General features: G+C 41.9%; 1 protein-coding gene across 1 annotated transcript in view; it reads right to left on the bottom strand.

The window, feature by feature from the left end:
* SLC25A13 (solute carrier family 25 member 13) overlaps positions 1-16041 on the bottom strand; it is a gene marked incomplete at its 5' end in the record, with an annotated part of 203471 nt that overhangs the window by 45101 nt on the left and 142329 nt on the right. The window contains 2 exon segments of the mRNA XM_082662488.1: positions 7728-7808; positions 9172-9224. Coding sequence (XP_082518614.1) covers positions 7728-7808; positions 9172-9224 — 134 coding nt within the window.

Here is a 16041-nt window from a genome sequence, read left to right on the forward strand (position 1 = left end):
ACCTTAAATGCACAATACTAAGTGAAAGGAGTCAATCTGCAACGACTACAAAACTGTATGGTTCCAACCATAAGACATTCTGGAAAAAATAAAACCATGGAGACAGTACAAAGATCAATGGTTGCTAGGGGTGGGGCAGGGAGGCAGAGCACAGAGGATTTTCAGGGCAGTGAGAACACTCTGCATGATATTATAATGATGGATATATGTCATACATTTGTCCAAGCCCGTAGAATGCATGACACCATGAATAGACCCTAAGGTAAACTATGGAATTTGAATGACTAACGTGCCAATGTAGATTCATCAACTGTAAAAAAGGTACCACTCTAGTGGGGATGCTGGTAATGGGGAGGCTGTGCACGTGTGGGGACAGGGGGTATACGGGACATCTCTGTATCTTTCTCTCAAAATTGTGAATCTAAAACTGCTCTTAAGAAAGTAAAGTCTTAAAAAAATATGCAGAGAGATGCAAAGTCCCTGTGAGAGAGACCAAGAAGGCCCAGAGAAAATAAGAAAGTTGCCAGTGCACAGAGCTGCCTCAATTCTCAAGCGCCTTTGATTTCATTTCATGTACACCCTTCAGGGAGACTTTCATTTAGTTATTGCTTTTCTTTAGTGAGTTTCTGCTCCCTTCAACCAAGAGCAATGTGGGACAGGAATGGGTTCCAGAATCAGCAACATGTCTTCTCCTTGGAGAAGACATGTGATTAACTATGAAATCTTCATAAACTGGAGGGCAATGAGGATGTTCCCATCCTACAACGCTGCTTATTGAACCCTCCAGTGGTAATTTAAAGATTCTTGGCTACTCTTCTCATTGAGAGGTAGAGTCGAATTTCTCTCCTCTTGAATCCGGGCTGGGCTAAGTGGCTTGTTTGACGAGTAGAATGCAGAAGAAGTGCTATTGAAAGCTAGGTCATAAGAAGTTTTGCAGTTTCTGCCCAGGACTCTTAGGATGCCTGCTTCTGGGAAGCTTTCTCTTAGAATCAAGCTGCCGAGGTTTGAAAAGTTCAAGGTACATAATAGAGGAACGTAGTAGGTGCTCTGCAACACAGCCCCAGCTGCTCCCAGGCAACAGTGAGCATCACCGCCAGCTCAAGTGTGAGCCATCCTGGACATCTATTCCAGTGGAGCCTTCAGATGATGCCAGCCCCAGCTGCTGTCTGCCTATCACCACATGGAGATCACAAAGGAGAACTGCCCAGGTGAACCCAGTCGGCCCAAAGAACCAGGAGAGATAATAATAAAATGCTGTTTGAAGCCACTAAGTTGTTCGATGACTTGTTATACAACAATAGATAACTAGAACACCTCTCCTCCTCAGTGATAGAGAAACGCTGAAATCATATTCCCATTAGGGAGAAGAGGAGGAGCGGGGACAGTAAGGCAGGTAGGGAGCTTGTGTATTGGCAGTGGGGAGGGTTACAATTTTAAATTTAGTCAGTATTCGTCATGAGTTTAAATGGTAGGATTGAAGAAATGACTTTAGCGAAGAAATTCCAAGTTACATAAACCTTGGTTAAATAAATATGCCATTCCAACTATATTTATATAAAATCATATAAATCCACACATCTATAAGACATACTCACTGTATGCCAGCCACATTACAGCATTTGAAAATGATATTCCCATTTACTATTCTTTTCTTCCAAGCAAGGCACTAGTAAGAAAAAAATGCAAAGGCATCAGTATGGGAATCATTGGGTCTACGTTCCTGTAGCATTGGGTCAGAATGAAACATCCAAAAGCAAACATTCATCTTGCTTAGGGATACACTCAGATGTCACAAAAAGTATAAAAAAACAGGCATGAGAATAAAAAAAAAACACCAATTTCAGGATAGTTTTATCTCTTGGGAGATGAAGGAGGAAAAAGCTATTGGGACAGGTAAACACAAGAGGGCCTCTGGCTGCATTTGTCAAGTTTGACATCTTAAGCTAAGTGGCAGGCACATGGGTGTCTGTGTCTTTTTGTTTTTCAAAAATCATAAAAATTAACTGCAACTGAACGTAATGCAAAAGAAAAAAAAATGAGTTATAAAAACGTTCCTTAAGGGTTTCCCTGGTGGCGCAGTGGTTCAGAGTCCGCCTGCCGATGCAGGGGACATGGGTTCGTGCCCTGGTCCGGGAAGATCCCACATGCCGCGGAGCGGCTGGGCCCATGAGCCATGGCCGCTGAGTCTGTGCATCCAGAGCCTGTGCTCCGCAATGGGAGAGGCCACAACAGTGAGAGGCCTGCGTACTGCAAAAAAAAAAAAAAAAAAAGGTTCCTTAAAAATGGTATCTGATACATGGCTGTACAAACAAGCAAAAAATACCATGTATATGAGAATCACCACAATAATGGGAACATAAGCCACAATATTAGGGTCACACTTACTTGCAAGGGAGAGCAATTAAGATTGCTCTTCATGCCATGTTTTTCCATGGTGACATTCTCACCAATCCCTTTCAGAACCAGTGATGTGAGCATGTCAATTATTTTCCCCACTTAAAATGAATATAAGCTCCCATAAGCATTAGATATATTTACACATATACCCACACCCAAATGCACATGTATGTATCTCGATGGAAAAATTACCAATGGCATTTTTCACAGAACTAGAACAAAAAATCTTAAAATTTGTATGGCGACACAAAGGACCCCAAACAGCCACAGCAATCTTGAGAAAGAAAAACGGAGCTGGAGGAATCAGGCTCCCAGACTTCAGATTAAACTACAAAGCTACAGTCATCAAAACAGTATGGTACTGGCACAAAAAAAGAAATATAGATCAATGGAACAGGACTGAAAACTCAGAAATAAACCCAAGCACCTATGACCAATTAATCTATGACAAAGGTGGCAAGACTATACAATGGAAAAAAAAAGATAGTCTCTTCAATAAATGTCTGGGAAAACTGGACAGCTACACGTAAAAACATGAAATTAGAATATTCTTTAACGCCATACACGAAAATAAATTCAATATGGATTTAAGACCTAAATTTAAGACCAGACACAATAAAACTCTTAGAGGAAAACGCAGGCAGAACACTCTTTGACATAAATTGCAGCAATATCTTTTTTGATACGTCTCCTAGAGTAATGGAAATAAAAACAAAAATAAACAAATGGGACCTAATGAAACTCAAAAGCTTTTGCACAGCAAAGGAAACCATAAACAAAATGAAAAGACAATCCACAGAATGGGAGAAAATATTTGCAAACAATGCAACTGACAAGGGATTAATCTCCAAAATTTACAAACAGCTCATGCGGCTCAATATCAAAAAAACAAACAACTCAATCAAAAAATGGGCAGAAGATCTAAACAGACATTTCTCCAGAGAAGACATACAGATGGCCAAGAGGCACATAAAAAGATGCTCAATACTGCTAATTAGTAGAGAAATGCAAATCAAAACTATAATGAAATATCACCTCACACTAGTCAGAATGGCCATCATCACAGAACCTACAGATAATAAATGCCAGAGAGAGTGTGGAGAAGAGGGAACCTTCCTCCACTGTTGGTGGGAATGTAAATTGGTACAGCCACTATGGAGAACAGTATGGAGGTTCCTTAAAAAACTAAAAATAGAGCTACCATATGATCTAGCAATCCCACTCCTGGGCATATATCTGGAGAAAAACATGGTTCGAAAGGATACATGCACCACAATGTTCACTGCAGTGCTGTTTACAATAGCCAAGACATGGAAGCAACCTAAATGTCCATCAACAGATGAATGGATAAAGAATATATATATACAATGGAATATATATACAATGGAATATTATATACAATGGAATATTACTCAGTCATTAAAAAGAATGAAATAATGCCATTTGCAGCAACATGGATGGACCTAGAGATAATCACACTAAGTGAAGTAAGTCAGAGAAAGACAAATATCATAGGATATCACTTATGTGTGGAATCTAAAAAAAAAAAAAGATACAAATGAACTTACTCACAAAACAAACAGACTCACAGACTTAGAGAAGGAACTTACGGTTACCAGAGGGGAGGAACAGATTGGGAATTGGGGATTGACATGTACACACTACTATATTTAAAATAGGTAACCAACAAGGACCTACTGTATAGCACAGGGAACTGTGCGTGATATTCTATAATAACCTAAATGGGAAAAGAATCTGAAAAAGAACAGACACATGTATATGTATAACTGAATCACTTTGCTGTATACCCGAAACTAACACAACATTGTTGATCAACTATACTCCAATATAAAATTAAAATAAAAAAGAAAGAAAAATACAGTGGATCCATTATCAAAGGACTATTGTTCAGGAAGCATGTTCACTTGTGTTTCCAAAAATTATTACGGAATACTATTAATTTTTATTGGTATACAAATAATTTTTACTAAATACAAGCTTTATAAGACAGAGGTTTATCCTTTTTTGACATATTTTTCCACCCACTGAATATCATTTCTTTTCTTTTCATTTCAATGTAGATTTTCATGCCAAATAAATTAATCATATTTATATCTTCCCTGAAACCAGTCGTGGCACCATTTGTATTTCCTTATTGGACAACCTTAAGATCAAAGGATCAAAAACTAAAGATCCCAGTGCCCCCAGGAGTTCAACCCTCTATTCCACTAGAGGCATAGAAGACTTACTTTGTAGAATTTAAGGACTGTAACCTACAGACCACATGGTATTACATATGTTATTTTTTCTTAAAGTAGCAGCAACACTGCAATCACAACAACGTACTCAGAGGTAACATGTCAGGTTTAAAGTCACCGGGAACCTAACTGGAGATGGGTAGTGGTGACAGGCCCTCTGTCCTCTACCCCATTTACTGGGAGCCTCCACCGTTGCTGACAGTGACCACCCTAAGTCACATCTCCCTCCAGGGCTGAGCTCTTGTGCAGGGACACCTGAGGCTCCAGGTCTTTGTCAAAGACCTAAACTCCTACAACTTGTCAAAACTGTTGTCAAACAAGTTGTCAAAACTCCTAAAACTCCTAGTCTAATTCAGAAAGTAGAAAACCAACTTATGTAGAAAACACAAACCACAAGACACCTTTCAGAATGAGAGTTTATAAACCCCAGTCTTGGCACCTAGTGTAGCCTTGAGCCGTGCTGAATATAGCACCACTGTTAAGTGTCAATCTACAAAAATGCTCAGAAAACTGGTCAAATTTTTAATAGTGCTCTAAACTAGTGCAAAAAGTAAGTTTCATGCTAGATTCATTCTTTTACATACACCAATGAAACAAGAGTATTTAACAAGAGTTTTTTAAGCTCTTCAGTCACAGATTTCATTATATCAAAAATTAATGAATGAGATCAATTTTATTCTTTTTCCTCCAACATTTTCCTTCAAATTTACTATCATTCTTGTTGTTTTTCTAAAGAAAAAAAATAATAAAACAGGCCTTAGTTTAGCTAGGAGACGATTAAGGTTAGCAGACAAGGACCTCCTTGCATCTTTTCCCTGTTTTTGTAGAAAACAGATTATAAAATAAACAAAAAAGCCATCTTCAAAGAAATCAGCAGTTGAGGTTATAAGTGCAAAAGTTAGCCAGATTCCTAATTCTCGGTGATAATAAAGTAAGGTGAGCTCCCCGGGGACTTAAAAGGCAATGCCTGGCAATGCTTGGGTGAACTAAGGGGAACTGCCCATGCAACACTACCTTTTAAACCCTCTGTAGTCCTAACTGGACAGTGAGGCAGAGGTACTCACAAGGACTCTCTAAGGAGGTGTGTGACTGGCTCTGAACGACAGGGACAACAACTCTGCCAGAGCCTGCAGAGAGAGATGCTGCTACTGCTTTAAAAACACATGCTGCAATGGCACCAGCCATCCCACTACTCAGAGATCTGAAGGACCTGGATTGTTTGCCACCAACAGAATTGCTTACCTGAAAAATAAACTCTTACTTCTCAAAGCAATGACTCAGGGGGAGGGAGGAGTAGGGGGCAGTCAAAAACAGGAGACTTGAAACACTGAGGACCACTGACTCCCCACCTTTGAGATGAAGGATGGCAAACCTCATTTCACAGATATTTTAAGTAGCTGTAAAGCCCCAGTGGCTCCAATTTTAAGCCTGTGTTTAGATCAGGTTTGAAAAGGGCTGCACCACTTTGCAATAACGAGGCACCGCGTCTGATGCCAATCGGTGCTTTGTGTTTGGAATGGGCGACCACATACGAGAAAACAAGACCACCTACAGCAGACGATACGTGCCATGACCAATCTCCTTGGCACCCAGGGCTGTGTGCAGGCAAAATGCTTTCATTAAAAAGAAAATAACCCTCAAGATTATTGCCAAAATCTTGAGTAGTATCATATAGTTAGTTTTCCATTTTAAATTCTTACAGAGATATGTAATCATGTCTTTTCAGAAAGTTTAAAACCTGACTTCTAAAAAAAAAACAAACCCACCTGACCTACTGAAATGCCCTACTCTCTCGGGACCCTTGTAATAGCTTCAAGGATGGACTTAGGTATAGCCCATGGTTATGCCTATTGAAAATCAGAAAATCTAGTTATTCAACTGGAAACTACAGTTGTTTTAAAGGACGAGTACTTACCGGCAAGCGCCATTTCTGCAACTCCTAATATTCTTCTGGATTATTATTGTGTGCCCTTTTTATTTAGGACATTAAAGGCTCCCTTTTTCCACCCTGAATGCTCCTAAAGTTACAGGACAAGGGGATCTTACCTGGCTGTCTCTGACAGGTCAGTGATCAAACAGAAAGTCAGGCTGTAGCCAAATTCCGTCCATCTCTTAAGAATTACCAGGAGCTAGGACCCTGTAGCTCCTGCTACGTTCAGGGAACCCCATTCAATGTTAGGACAATAAGCCCTCTCCAGACAAAGGTTTAATATTCTCGGGTGTTTTCCCAACTTCTAAACTCAAGGACTTTTCAAGAAAAGATCATTTTATGAACACCATTTCCTGCACAGAACAAGTGAATTTAAAAAAAAAAAAAGTGACCTCATCTTTTGTACAAGAAACACAGGTGTAGATGGAAAATATACCAATTTTTATTGCCCTAGTGATCAAAGACCATTTATTTAACCAATCTTATCTTTAAATAGCACCAGTCTTTGTATAAGAGTTTAACTTACATAAGGTATTTACATTCACGTGAACAAACCTGTACATGAAATAAAACAAGACATGATGTTTTGCTGAGCTCAAGAACAAGATGCAGGTTGTTCATCCATATAAAGAAATACTCGTTCTAAGCATTTCTGACAATGCGGAGCGCACTCAGCCAGTCACCTCCCACATCCTTCTCCTGGAAGCACTGGGGAACTTGAAGAGTTGCTGGCATTTGTGAAGTAAAGCAAAGCAGAGAGCTATGGTTGCTGACTTCAAACTACAAATTTCAGTGCCTGACCCAGCAGAGGGTGCCATGAGGAAAGAATGTATGAAAAATAAACTCTAAAATAGGTTAGCAAAGATCTGTTCAAAGGTCAAACACTTCTGCCACAAATGGCTTCTCCTGCAGAACCAACTGCTAGCAATGGCGAATTTAACAGGCATGACTTAACAGAGACGTTTACCCTTCCACCTCAGGAGTGGTCCGCCTGTCTAGGAGAAGCCGAGGTGCCCTAGTAGACTCTGCCCTTGAACGGGACCTGTGGTGAACAGAAGCCTTAGTCCACACTTGTGTAGCACGGTCGTGATATGTATGTGAAACAAGTCTTTTCAATGTAGATATCTGCAAAAGGTACTTACACAGCCTCCAGCAAGAATTTCTGCTGCGAGTGGGACTGAGCCATCTTTGCGCGTAAATTTATCCCTCACAAAATCATTCACCTGGAAGAAAAATATTTACAGAAGCTGATGAAAAATATAGAGAAAGCCATTAAACACATATAAATATACAACTGTAAATAAATGTTACTTTTCTCTGTCACTGTACTGGAGTAATCATAAACTGAATAAATGAAGTATCTTAAGAGTTTGCTCTTAATAGCATATACATAGTTACTGAAAGGTAAAATATATAAATACGTATTCCTGATGTTTCACGGAGAAAACAATTAAGAGAGGTGGCTTACAAGCTTAATTCAAATATGTCCTGCCATTACAATAGCATAAAAAGAGAGACATATTAACAACAGAGACAAAATTAAAACATACATTTTATAACTTAAAAACTGTTTTATAGGATTTGATTAAAAAATCACTTTCAAGTTTTCCAACAAGATTTAATCTAAAACAGCATCATCGAGACAAATTTGGCTCAGCGGATCTTTTAGCTTAGTAGAAATTCAGTATTTAAAAAATTTCTCAAGGATTCTGAGAGAACATCAAGAGCATTCATTAATTAATTAAGTATAACATTCTCAAAAGGGTATGTACTACAAGCAATTTTAAGGATCAATCAAAAGATTAGCTGTCCCAAGGTCACATAATAAGATGGTAAAAGAAGAATTTCAGGACCAATGCTACACAGCCCAATCCAAAAGTGAAGTTTAACTTTCTGGGACTTTATGACCTTGGTGATGAAAATGCAATTATTTATCCATTGCACAAATACATACTGAATACTTACCACCTGTCAGACAGGAGTCAGGCACTGGAGAACCAATATGATGGAGGATCAACTTAAACTAGAACTCAGACCCCTAAACATGTCACTTCGGCAAATGTGTACGGAATACGCCCCGAACACGAATTCTGTAAATAGCATGTGTACTTGAACAATATGTTTTGGAGTCAGAAAAAATCTGGTTTTGAATTCTAGTCTTCCTACTAACGACCTGTGCAAACACACGTAAATACTTAATCCCCGTGGGCCTCACTTTCCTGACTTGTAAACTGTGGGTCACACCTTGCTTGAGAGTAAAACAGTAACAGATAATACATGGAAAGCACCTAATATGGTAGGTATTGAAAGAAATTTAGCTGCTGTTGCTGCCACTACTATAGTGATGATGACAATGATGATGGTGGTGGCAACCACCCAAAACCTTGTTCAAGTATATTATCACATTTTCAGATGTTCACTGTTAAATGGGGAATAATAAAAAGCTATGTGTGGTGAGCACCTCCATGTTCAAATCAGTTAGCGCCTCTGAGGAAACACAGACCTGCTGTTTCACATAATAATCTCTGCTAGATTCCTGAGTGTGTGCAAACTCCCTTCATCGGAAGCATCAAATCAAAGACTTACTGTAAGTTTTATGGCCTTCTCTGGGGCGACTCCCAATAACTGTGGCAAGAGACCTGAGAAACAACAAAAAGTAGAAGCATATTAAGTAAATTAACATTAACTAAACACATCAACAGCTCTAAAGAGGGGGATCACAATGTAAAAACTGGGGCAATCTTTGCTGCCACTTTCTGCTCTTACCTTGAACGAGAACACTTGAAATGGAATGTTTAAGTACTAATGTCTAAGAGCTACATCAGGCCTGAGTAAATTCCCCCTCACGTTCTGGATCGTTTGCACATTGGGTAAATCAACAGTATTAGTGATACAGGAAATCTCATTATTCCACAGATTTGCTTTTTTCCCTCCCGCCTCTTAAATCAGTGGACTTTAGTGAAAATACTCTTTTTCTCTAACGCCTTTCTCAGCTCCTCCCCCCCCAACACACTGCCCACGGTTCAGCCATTCATACATTTAGCAACTATGACTCTGTGACAAGCTCAAGACAAACGAGGCTCCCTCTGACTGGTCTCAGATGGAAGGAAGGGAGAGGCCTTGCTGAAAAATTTGGGGAAACATGCATTGCATTTCGGGAAGGGGAACAGACGGGGCAAAGACAGCAGAGTGGGAACAAGCCTGGTGTGCTCAAAAATGAGGGAGAGTGTCAGTACATCACCTCGCAGGAGGCAGGCACAGGGAGAGGCATAGGTGGGGCCCGATGCCACGCTGCAGACCCGGACCCCGAAGCCCGATATATTCCAAGTTAGGTAAGAAGGGTTTCCATTAGGAGGAGAGTGATGTGCTACCTCATATTTTCAAAAGACCACTCTGTGGCGCAGAAAACAGGGTATAGTGATGGGTGTGTGTGTGTGTGTGTGATTGTGTGTGTGTGTGTGTGTGTAACTGGCTCTGACTGCTAGAGCTCAGTTTTTAGCACTAACACCTGGTACAGATGAAGACGGCCGAGCTCAGTTTTGGACACGATAGGTGGAGTGGAAATTAAAAATCAGGGCACAGGAGGAGGTGTGGTCTTTGACAGGAAAGGGCCACTTCTAGGAAAGGCAGTTATGACAGTAGTGGACCTACATATTTGAACTAAAAAAAAAAGTTACCTTTTTCATCTAAGAAAATCAAATCAAAGACAGATGCCTTTCCTTGGAAACACTCAGTAAGCTAACCCCAAGGATCAGAATCTACTGTTGCCGTGTCATGCTGCTGTCCTTGGGAGGGTCTTCATGGTGTTATACGTCACCAGTAAGTACACTTTCCTAATTCACTATATTAAAAGGTCCACCCTCAGCCTCTTTGGAGAGACCAGCTCTGCCCACATCATCATCTTTTTTTTTTTTTTTTTTGCGGTACGCGGGCCTCTCACTGCTGTGACCTCTCCCGTTGCGGAGCACAGGCTCCGGACGCGCAGGCTCAGTGGCCATGGTTCACGCGCCCAGCCGCTCCGTGGCATGTGGGATCTTCCCGGACGGGGGCACGAACCCGTGTCCCCTGCATCGGCGGACTCTCAACCACTGCACCACCAGGGAAGCCCCACATCATCTTCTTAAAGAAACAGCCTACAGCCAAAAGTCACTAGCTCGAGGGATGTGTGCATCCAGCTTGCAGATGTGTTTTGCTGAGTAGCACAGGTTTTAAACATAATTTGAGATTATATAGATAGATAGATGGCTGAATGGATGACTAGACTGATCAACTGATTGATTAATGGATGTGACAGCTCTGGGCCTCCTTCTGACATCACAGCAATCTACCTCCAGTTGGGTGAGGCTCTGCCCTTTAGACAGGACCCAAGCATCAATTCAGCAAGGTCCCCGCCACGCCCTAATGCCAGCATGGCAATAAGGACAAGTGCCAATTATCATTCATCATTTCTTGCTCTGTTGATATCCTCACAATAGAGAAATATCTCTCTGGGCTTATGGCTTTACAAAAAGGGAGAAACTAAATAGAACAAGACAGCTTCATGTTTTAGGCAGAATTGGAGAAAGCTCATTTCATCGTAAAACTAAATGATAAGGATGCTGATTCTAATCAAAATTTCCTCTAAAAACAGCCAACGTATCGTTTATTATGTGTCAGGCACCATTTTAAGCACTTTACTAACTCATTTAATCCTTAAAACCACCCTGTAGAGTGGAAATTGAGGCATATAGAGATTAAGTAATTTGTTCTCAGTTACCCAAATGATAAATAGTGAGACTGGGATTCAAATTTAAGCCATCTTCCTCAAGAGTCTATGCCTTTAGACAACACCCAACTCTGTCCTCTGCCTGACAGGCAAATGTGTATTTGCCTTTCACAACCAGCCTCATTTGTTCACTGATATAACTAAGCTGCCTGGATCCTATAAACAGTTGGGTTTGCAACGTCTTCTCTAGGCAGCCATATTTTGAGCCTATTTCATCCCCAAGGGCAAGACACCTAAAAGATGTACAGCCAGTGAGTTCAGCAACCTGGGCCCTGTGACCTGGCACCAAGAGTAGAGCTGCCCAGTCAGGACCCTTCTCCCAGGAGCGTGACAAGGTGATGAGTCAGTCAGCACAAAGGAGCAAACTGAGACGGTGCCAGATGGAGTGGGGAAAGTGGCCAGCTGAAGACATGTGTGATAATGCCACAAGGAAGTAGCAACTATGACACGAAAAGGAAGAAGACTGGCAGGAGAAAATGTGTAGCAAATAGAATGGAGACACCAGAGAGAGAGAAAACACACAGCCCATGAAAGGTGCACAGGTGGGAGGGACGGCCTTGACCATCTTCCGGTCCCACGGAGGCCAGATTCCAGTGAAACTCCTGCCCTGGGATCCCTATGAGATCTCGGATTTCCTTCTCTCTCATGTGAACCCTTACCAAAAGTTCCCCTATGCCTCTGCTAGCGTGAGTATGGGCTATACTTTTTTTTTTTTTAATTTTTTTTTATTGTGGTACGCAGACCTCTCCCTGCTGTGGCCTCTCCCGTTGCGGAGCACAGGCTCCGGATGCGCAGGCTCAGCGGCCATGGCTCACAGGCCTAGCCGCTCCGTGGCATGTGGGATCTTCCCGGACCGGGGCACAAACTCGTGTCCCCTGCATCGGCAGGCGGACTCTCAACCACTGCGCCACCAGGGAAGCCCGGGGGCTATACTCTTTTTAATCTAAATGAACCGAAACAGCACAGAAAATGTGAATATGGAACCATCTGGGCAAAGCAAACGTTCTTATTCAAAGTAAGAATTCTCTCCTCCTAAACTATGCTCACTTATTAATCCTTTACTTATACCATGAGATAACATCTATGAGGAGAAAGGCTTTATTATTACTTTATGAAAGTACAATATTAATTTCTACCAGTAAAATTCAGGGATAAGCTGGTTAAACTACATCTTAACATTTACAATTTCCATTCTACTCTCTGCATTCAGGTCAAGTACCAAAATGTTTAGTTAAATATTTACTTGCTAGATGTATTACTCTCATCATTAAATTGTAGACCAAGCCATGGATGGGTTGATAGCACTGTGATTTAAATGATGATCTCCTGTCTCTTTAACTACCCTGTGATGGTGTTTTTAAATGACTAATAAAAAACAGCCCACAGAGCCAAGTGACTACAGCGTTAGATGCAACCACTTCAGCCAGCCTTTTAAGCTATCGAGTTTTGTATTTCTCACTATAAATTTAGTAATGCACTGTGAACAGCAGAGAGCAAAACAAAACAATAGAGAAAACCCTGCTTTTAAGACTATATATAGGGCAGCAAATATTTATTTGTTCAGCAAACATCTACCAAATGCTTTCTGTGCCTGGTACTGGAAGAAACTGGGATGAACATAGTAAGGTCTGTGGCATCCCCTGGAGCCGGTGTCAGTTCAGAAGAAAAGGGAGCCCTAGGTGTCTCTGTGTGCCAGAAAGGAGACACACCACCTAGAAACAGAGTGCTGAGTATCACAGCCCCGGGGCACCAAAGTACTATGGGAACACAGTGGAGAGAACCAGTTATTCTGCCTGCAGGAGGGAGAAAAGCATCAAAGAAGAGGAGATACTTAACTTGATTCTTTAAGGATAAGCAGAGGTTCACTGGAGAAGAGAGACATGAGTAGAACAGAGGGCAAGGTGATCCAGGCAGAGGGGACAGAGCGTGAAAAGGCACCAACATTTCTCAAGACCGTGGCACAGTCAGGGTGAGGGCGAGGTCACTGGAGGCTGTGGTGAGATCACTGACATTGTAATAAACAATGGTAGCGGCGATAAGGACAACAGCCAGTACATGCCAGGCACCTCTCTATGCGCTTTATGAATCAACACATGTAATCTACACCACAAGTAGTCAATAACAATAACTCAGCACATGTTATTTTTATCCCATCAACAGATGAGGAACTGAGGCAGACTTCTCCGAGCCCGTCTAAGGTTGCTCAGCTGTTAGGTGGGGCAGTGGGGTTCAACCCTAGGTGGTCTGGCTCTAAGGGGGCGCTCCTGGCCGGTATACTGCACTGCTTCTCCCCAGGCCACACTAAGGGGGTTGGAAAAAATTCTGTAGACACATGGGCTGGCTTTTAAAGAGTCAAGTTCAAAAAGTAAAAAGTTCTGGAGGCAGGTGAAGGACAGACGGTAAGGGCAGAGACCCAAGGCACGAAGAGTAATTAGGAGGTTAAAGTAATTTAATCTAAGGCCCTGAGTTCCACTGTATTAAGTGAGTAACTTCAACCCAGTAAGAACAAAACCAAAGTACAAATCCATTCCTAAGACCTGGGCCAGATGCTGGCACTCAGTGAGGTACTGGCTAAGTACCATTCTTGTGGTGACAACCCTGGCAAACTAGGGAGCAAAGGGTAGCTGTGGATGACAATCTGAGAGCCAGGACAGATGTGGGCCTTGACACCATTAGTTGTGGGCAAGTGCCCGTTGGGAGGGGAGGGGCCCTGACCTGCAGGACAAGGAAAGTCAGAGAGGTGGGAATTTCAATAAACCTCCCGGTTCCTTGACCTCAGAGGGAGGAAGGGTAGTGTGGCCCGGTAATGCCTTAAAACAGCCAGTCTGGTGAAGACACTTCAACGCCATCACACTGGAGTTTAAAGCACATGTATGTTTGACGTCTGGGTAACTCAGCAGAAAAATTAGGCTTCTAATACAAGATGTTTCTGTTGGATTCTGGAAATTCATTTTAACCATTAGAAACAGAGAATGGATGTGTGTGTTGTTTCTAACTTGTCAAAACAGCAGTCTGTTTTCCAACTGCCTCAAATGAAATTTATTAGTGTGGTTAGTTTTCTAATCGTCTCATTTTAGTTCAGCTCCATCAGCACATATGGCAATGCTTCCTTGGCAAACTTCACCAGAAGGCTGCTAATGCGAGAAAAGATTTACAGGGTACAATATTAATACAGTATTTTGTCTTGAGATTTCATGGGGTTGAGATATAAATCACACTATCCCCTCTGATTCCCAACCTTCATGCAACCCAATGAGAAAGCACTGAGCTGGAGGTGTGGGAACTAAGCCCATACCACGAACCTCCACTGTAGGCTTCACACAGAACCCCCAAAAGGAAGTTCCCGAGAGCAGTGTGCTGATCAGAGGGCTACTACGTTTTTAGAAATATAATTCTAGAATCTCAGAGTTAGAAGGGACTACGAAAGAGACTCATTAATAATGCTGGCCTAATTAAAGCTATTTGTTTCCAGTGGCTCGGCAGCAAAATGAATGGCTTGGAGCACGGGCCACGGAGGTAGACAGACCTGGGCGGGAATCCTAGGTCTGCACCTCTTTTGTGCTGAGTGATCTTGGGGACATTATTCTTTGAACTCGAAGTTCCTCATTAGTAAACCAAGGATGCCAATTACGACTCATCGGTTTATTATGATAATGATATCAGTAAATGTATACAAGGAGCCAGACACTGTTCACAACCTATATTATGTATTCAAAACAGGTGATGAAAGTTTCTTTCTACCTATTTGTTCAAGGCATACTCTTGATTATCCTCTTGCTTACAAGAGGCAATTCATCCTGAATAACGCTCACAGCCCGGAATTAGGTGACTATGGCAGTATAGGAACTAGGGAAGTAGGTTAGGAGTACAATGCTGTTTTGCCATGGCATTATGCCCATCCTTAGAAGAGCTGTCGCCAAGCAGCGAGGGCACACGCGGTCTGACAGTGTCTAGCAGCACCGCTTACTTTAGGCAAAGATAAGGAAGCAGTACAGACATAACACCACACCTTCAACTATGTTTTCAAGCTAAAATAAAATGTTTCAGTTAAGAACTAAAACAGTTCTCAACCTCTGATGATAAGCAACTTTTTACCATGTAATTTCTCCCGAGGAGTAGAAGAGCCGGGCGATTTAAGAGCATGGAGTCTGGAGCCAGGCTGCTGGGTTTGAATTTTGACTGTTATTTAGTAGCTGGGTAATTGTGGTTAAGTTACCCAACCTCTCTGTACCTTAGTTTCCACATCTGTAAAATAGGGATAAACACAGTACCATGTGCATGGGGTAGTTTCGAAGATGAAACAAGTTAATATACACAAAACCCTCAGAAGAGTGCCAAGCACATAGTAAGTACTACAGAGGTGTCTTTTTGTTCTTCACCTTCATCAGCATCACTATCCTCCCCTTCTTCCATGGAAACTGGGCTCTAGAGAGACTAAGCAGCTTCTCCCAAGTCCCTCACCATTTGGTGACCGTGCTGTGGCACTGAGTTGAATTCGGGTCCGTGATGCCTCCCAAAGCAGGGCTCTTCGGCCCTGGAATGCTCAGCTTTTTCCTGTGCACTCTAGTGGATTTATGGCGCCAAAAAAGGCATTTCTTTCCAGCCCAGAATGTTCTGAAACTTTTCTCTGGGTGCCGGCTCACGCTGGGCTAGCAGGCTGCAGGGCTGGGTCCTTTCACACAGTAAGAGGA

This window comes from Grampus griseus (assembly GCF_964374135.1).
Source record: "Grampus griseus genome assembly, chromosome: 9".
Classification (NCBI taxonomy): Eukaryota; Metazoa; Chordata; class Mammalia; order Artiodactyla; family Delphinidae; genus Grampus; species Grampus griseus.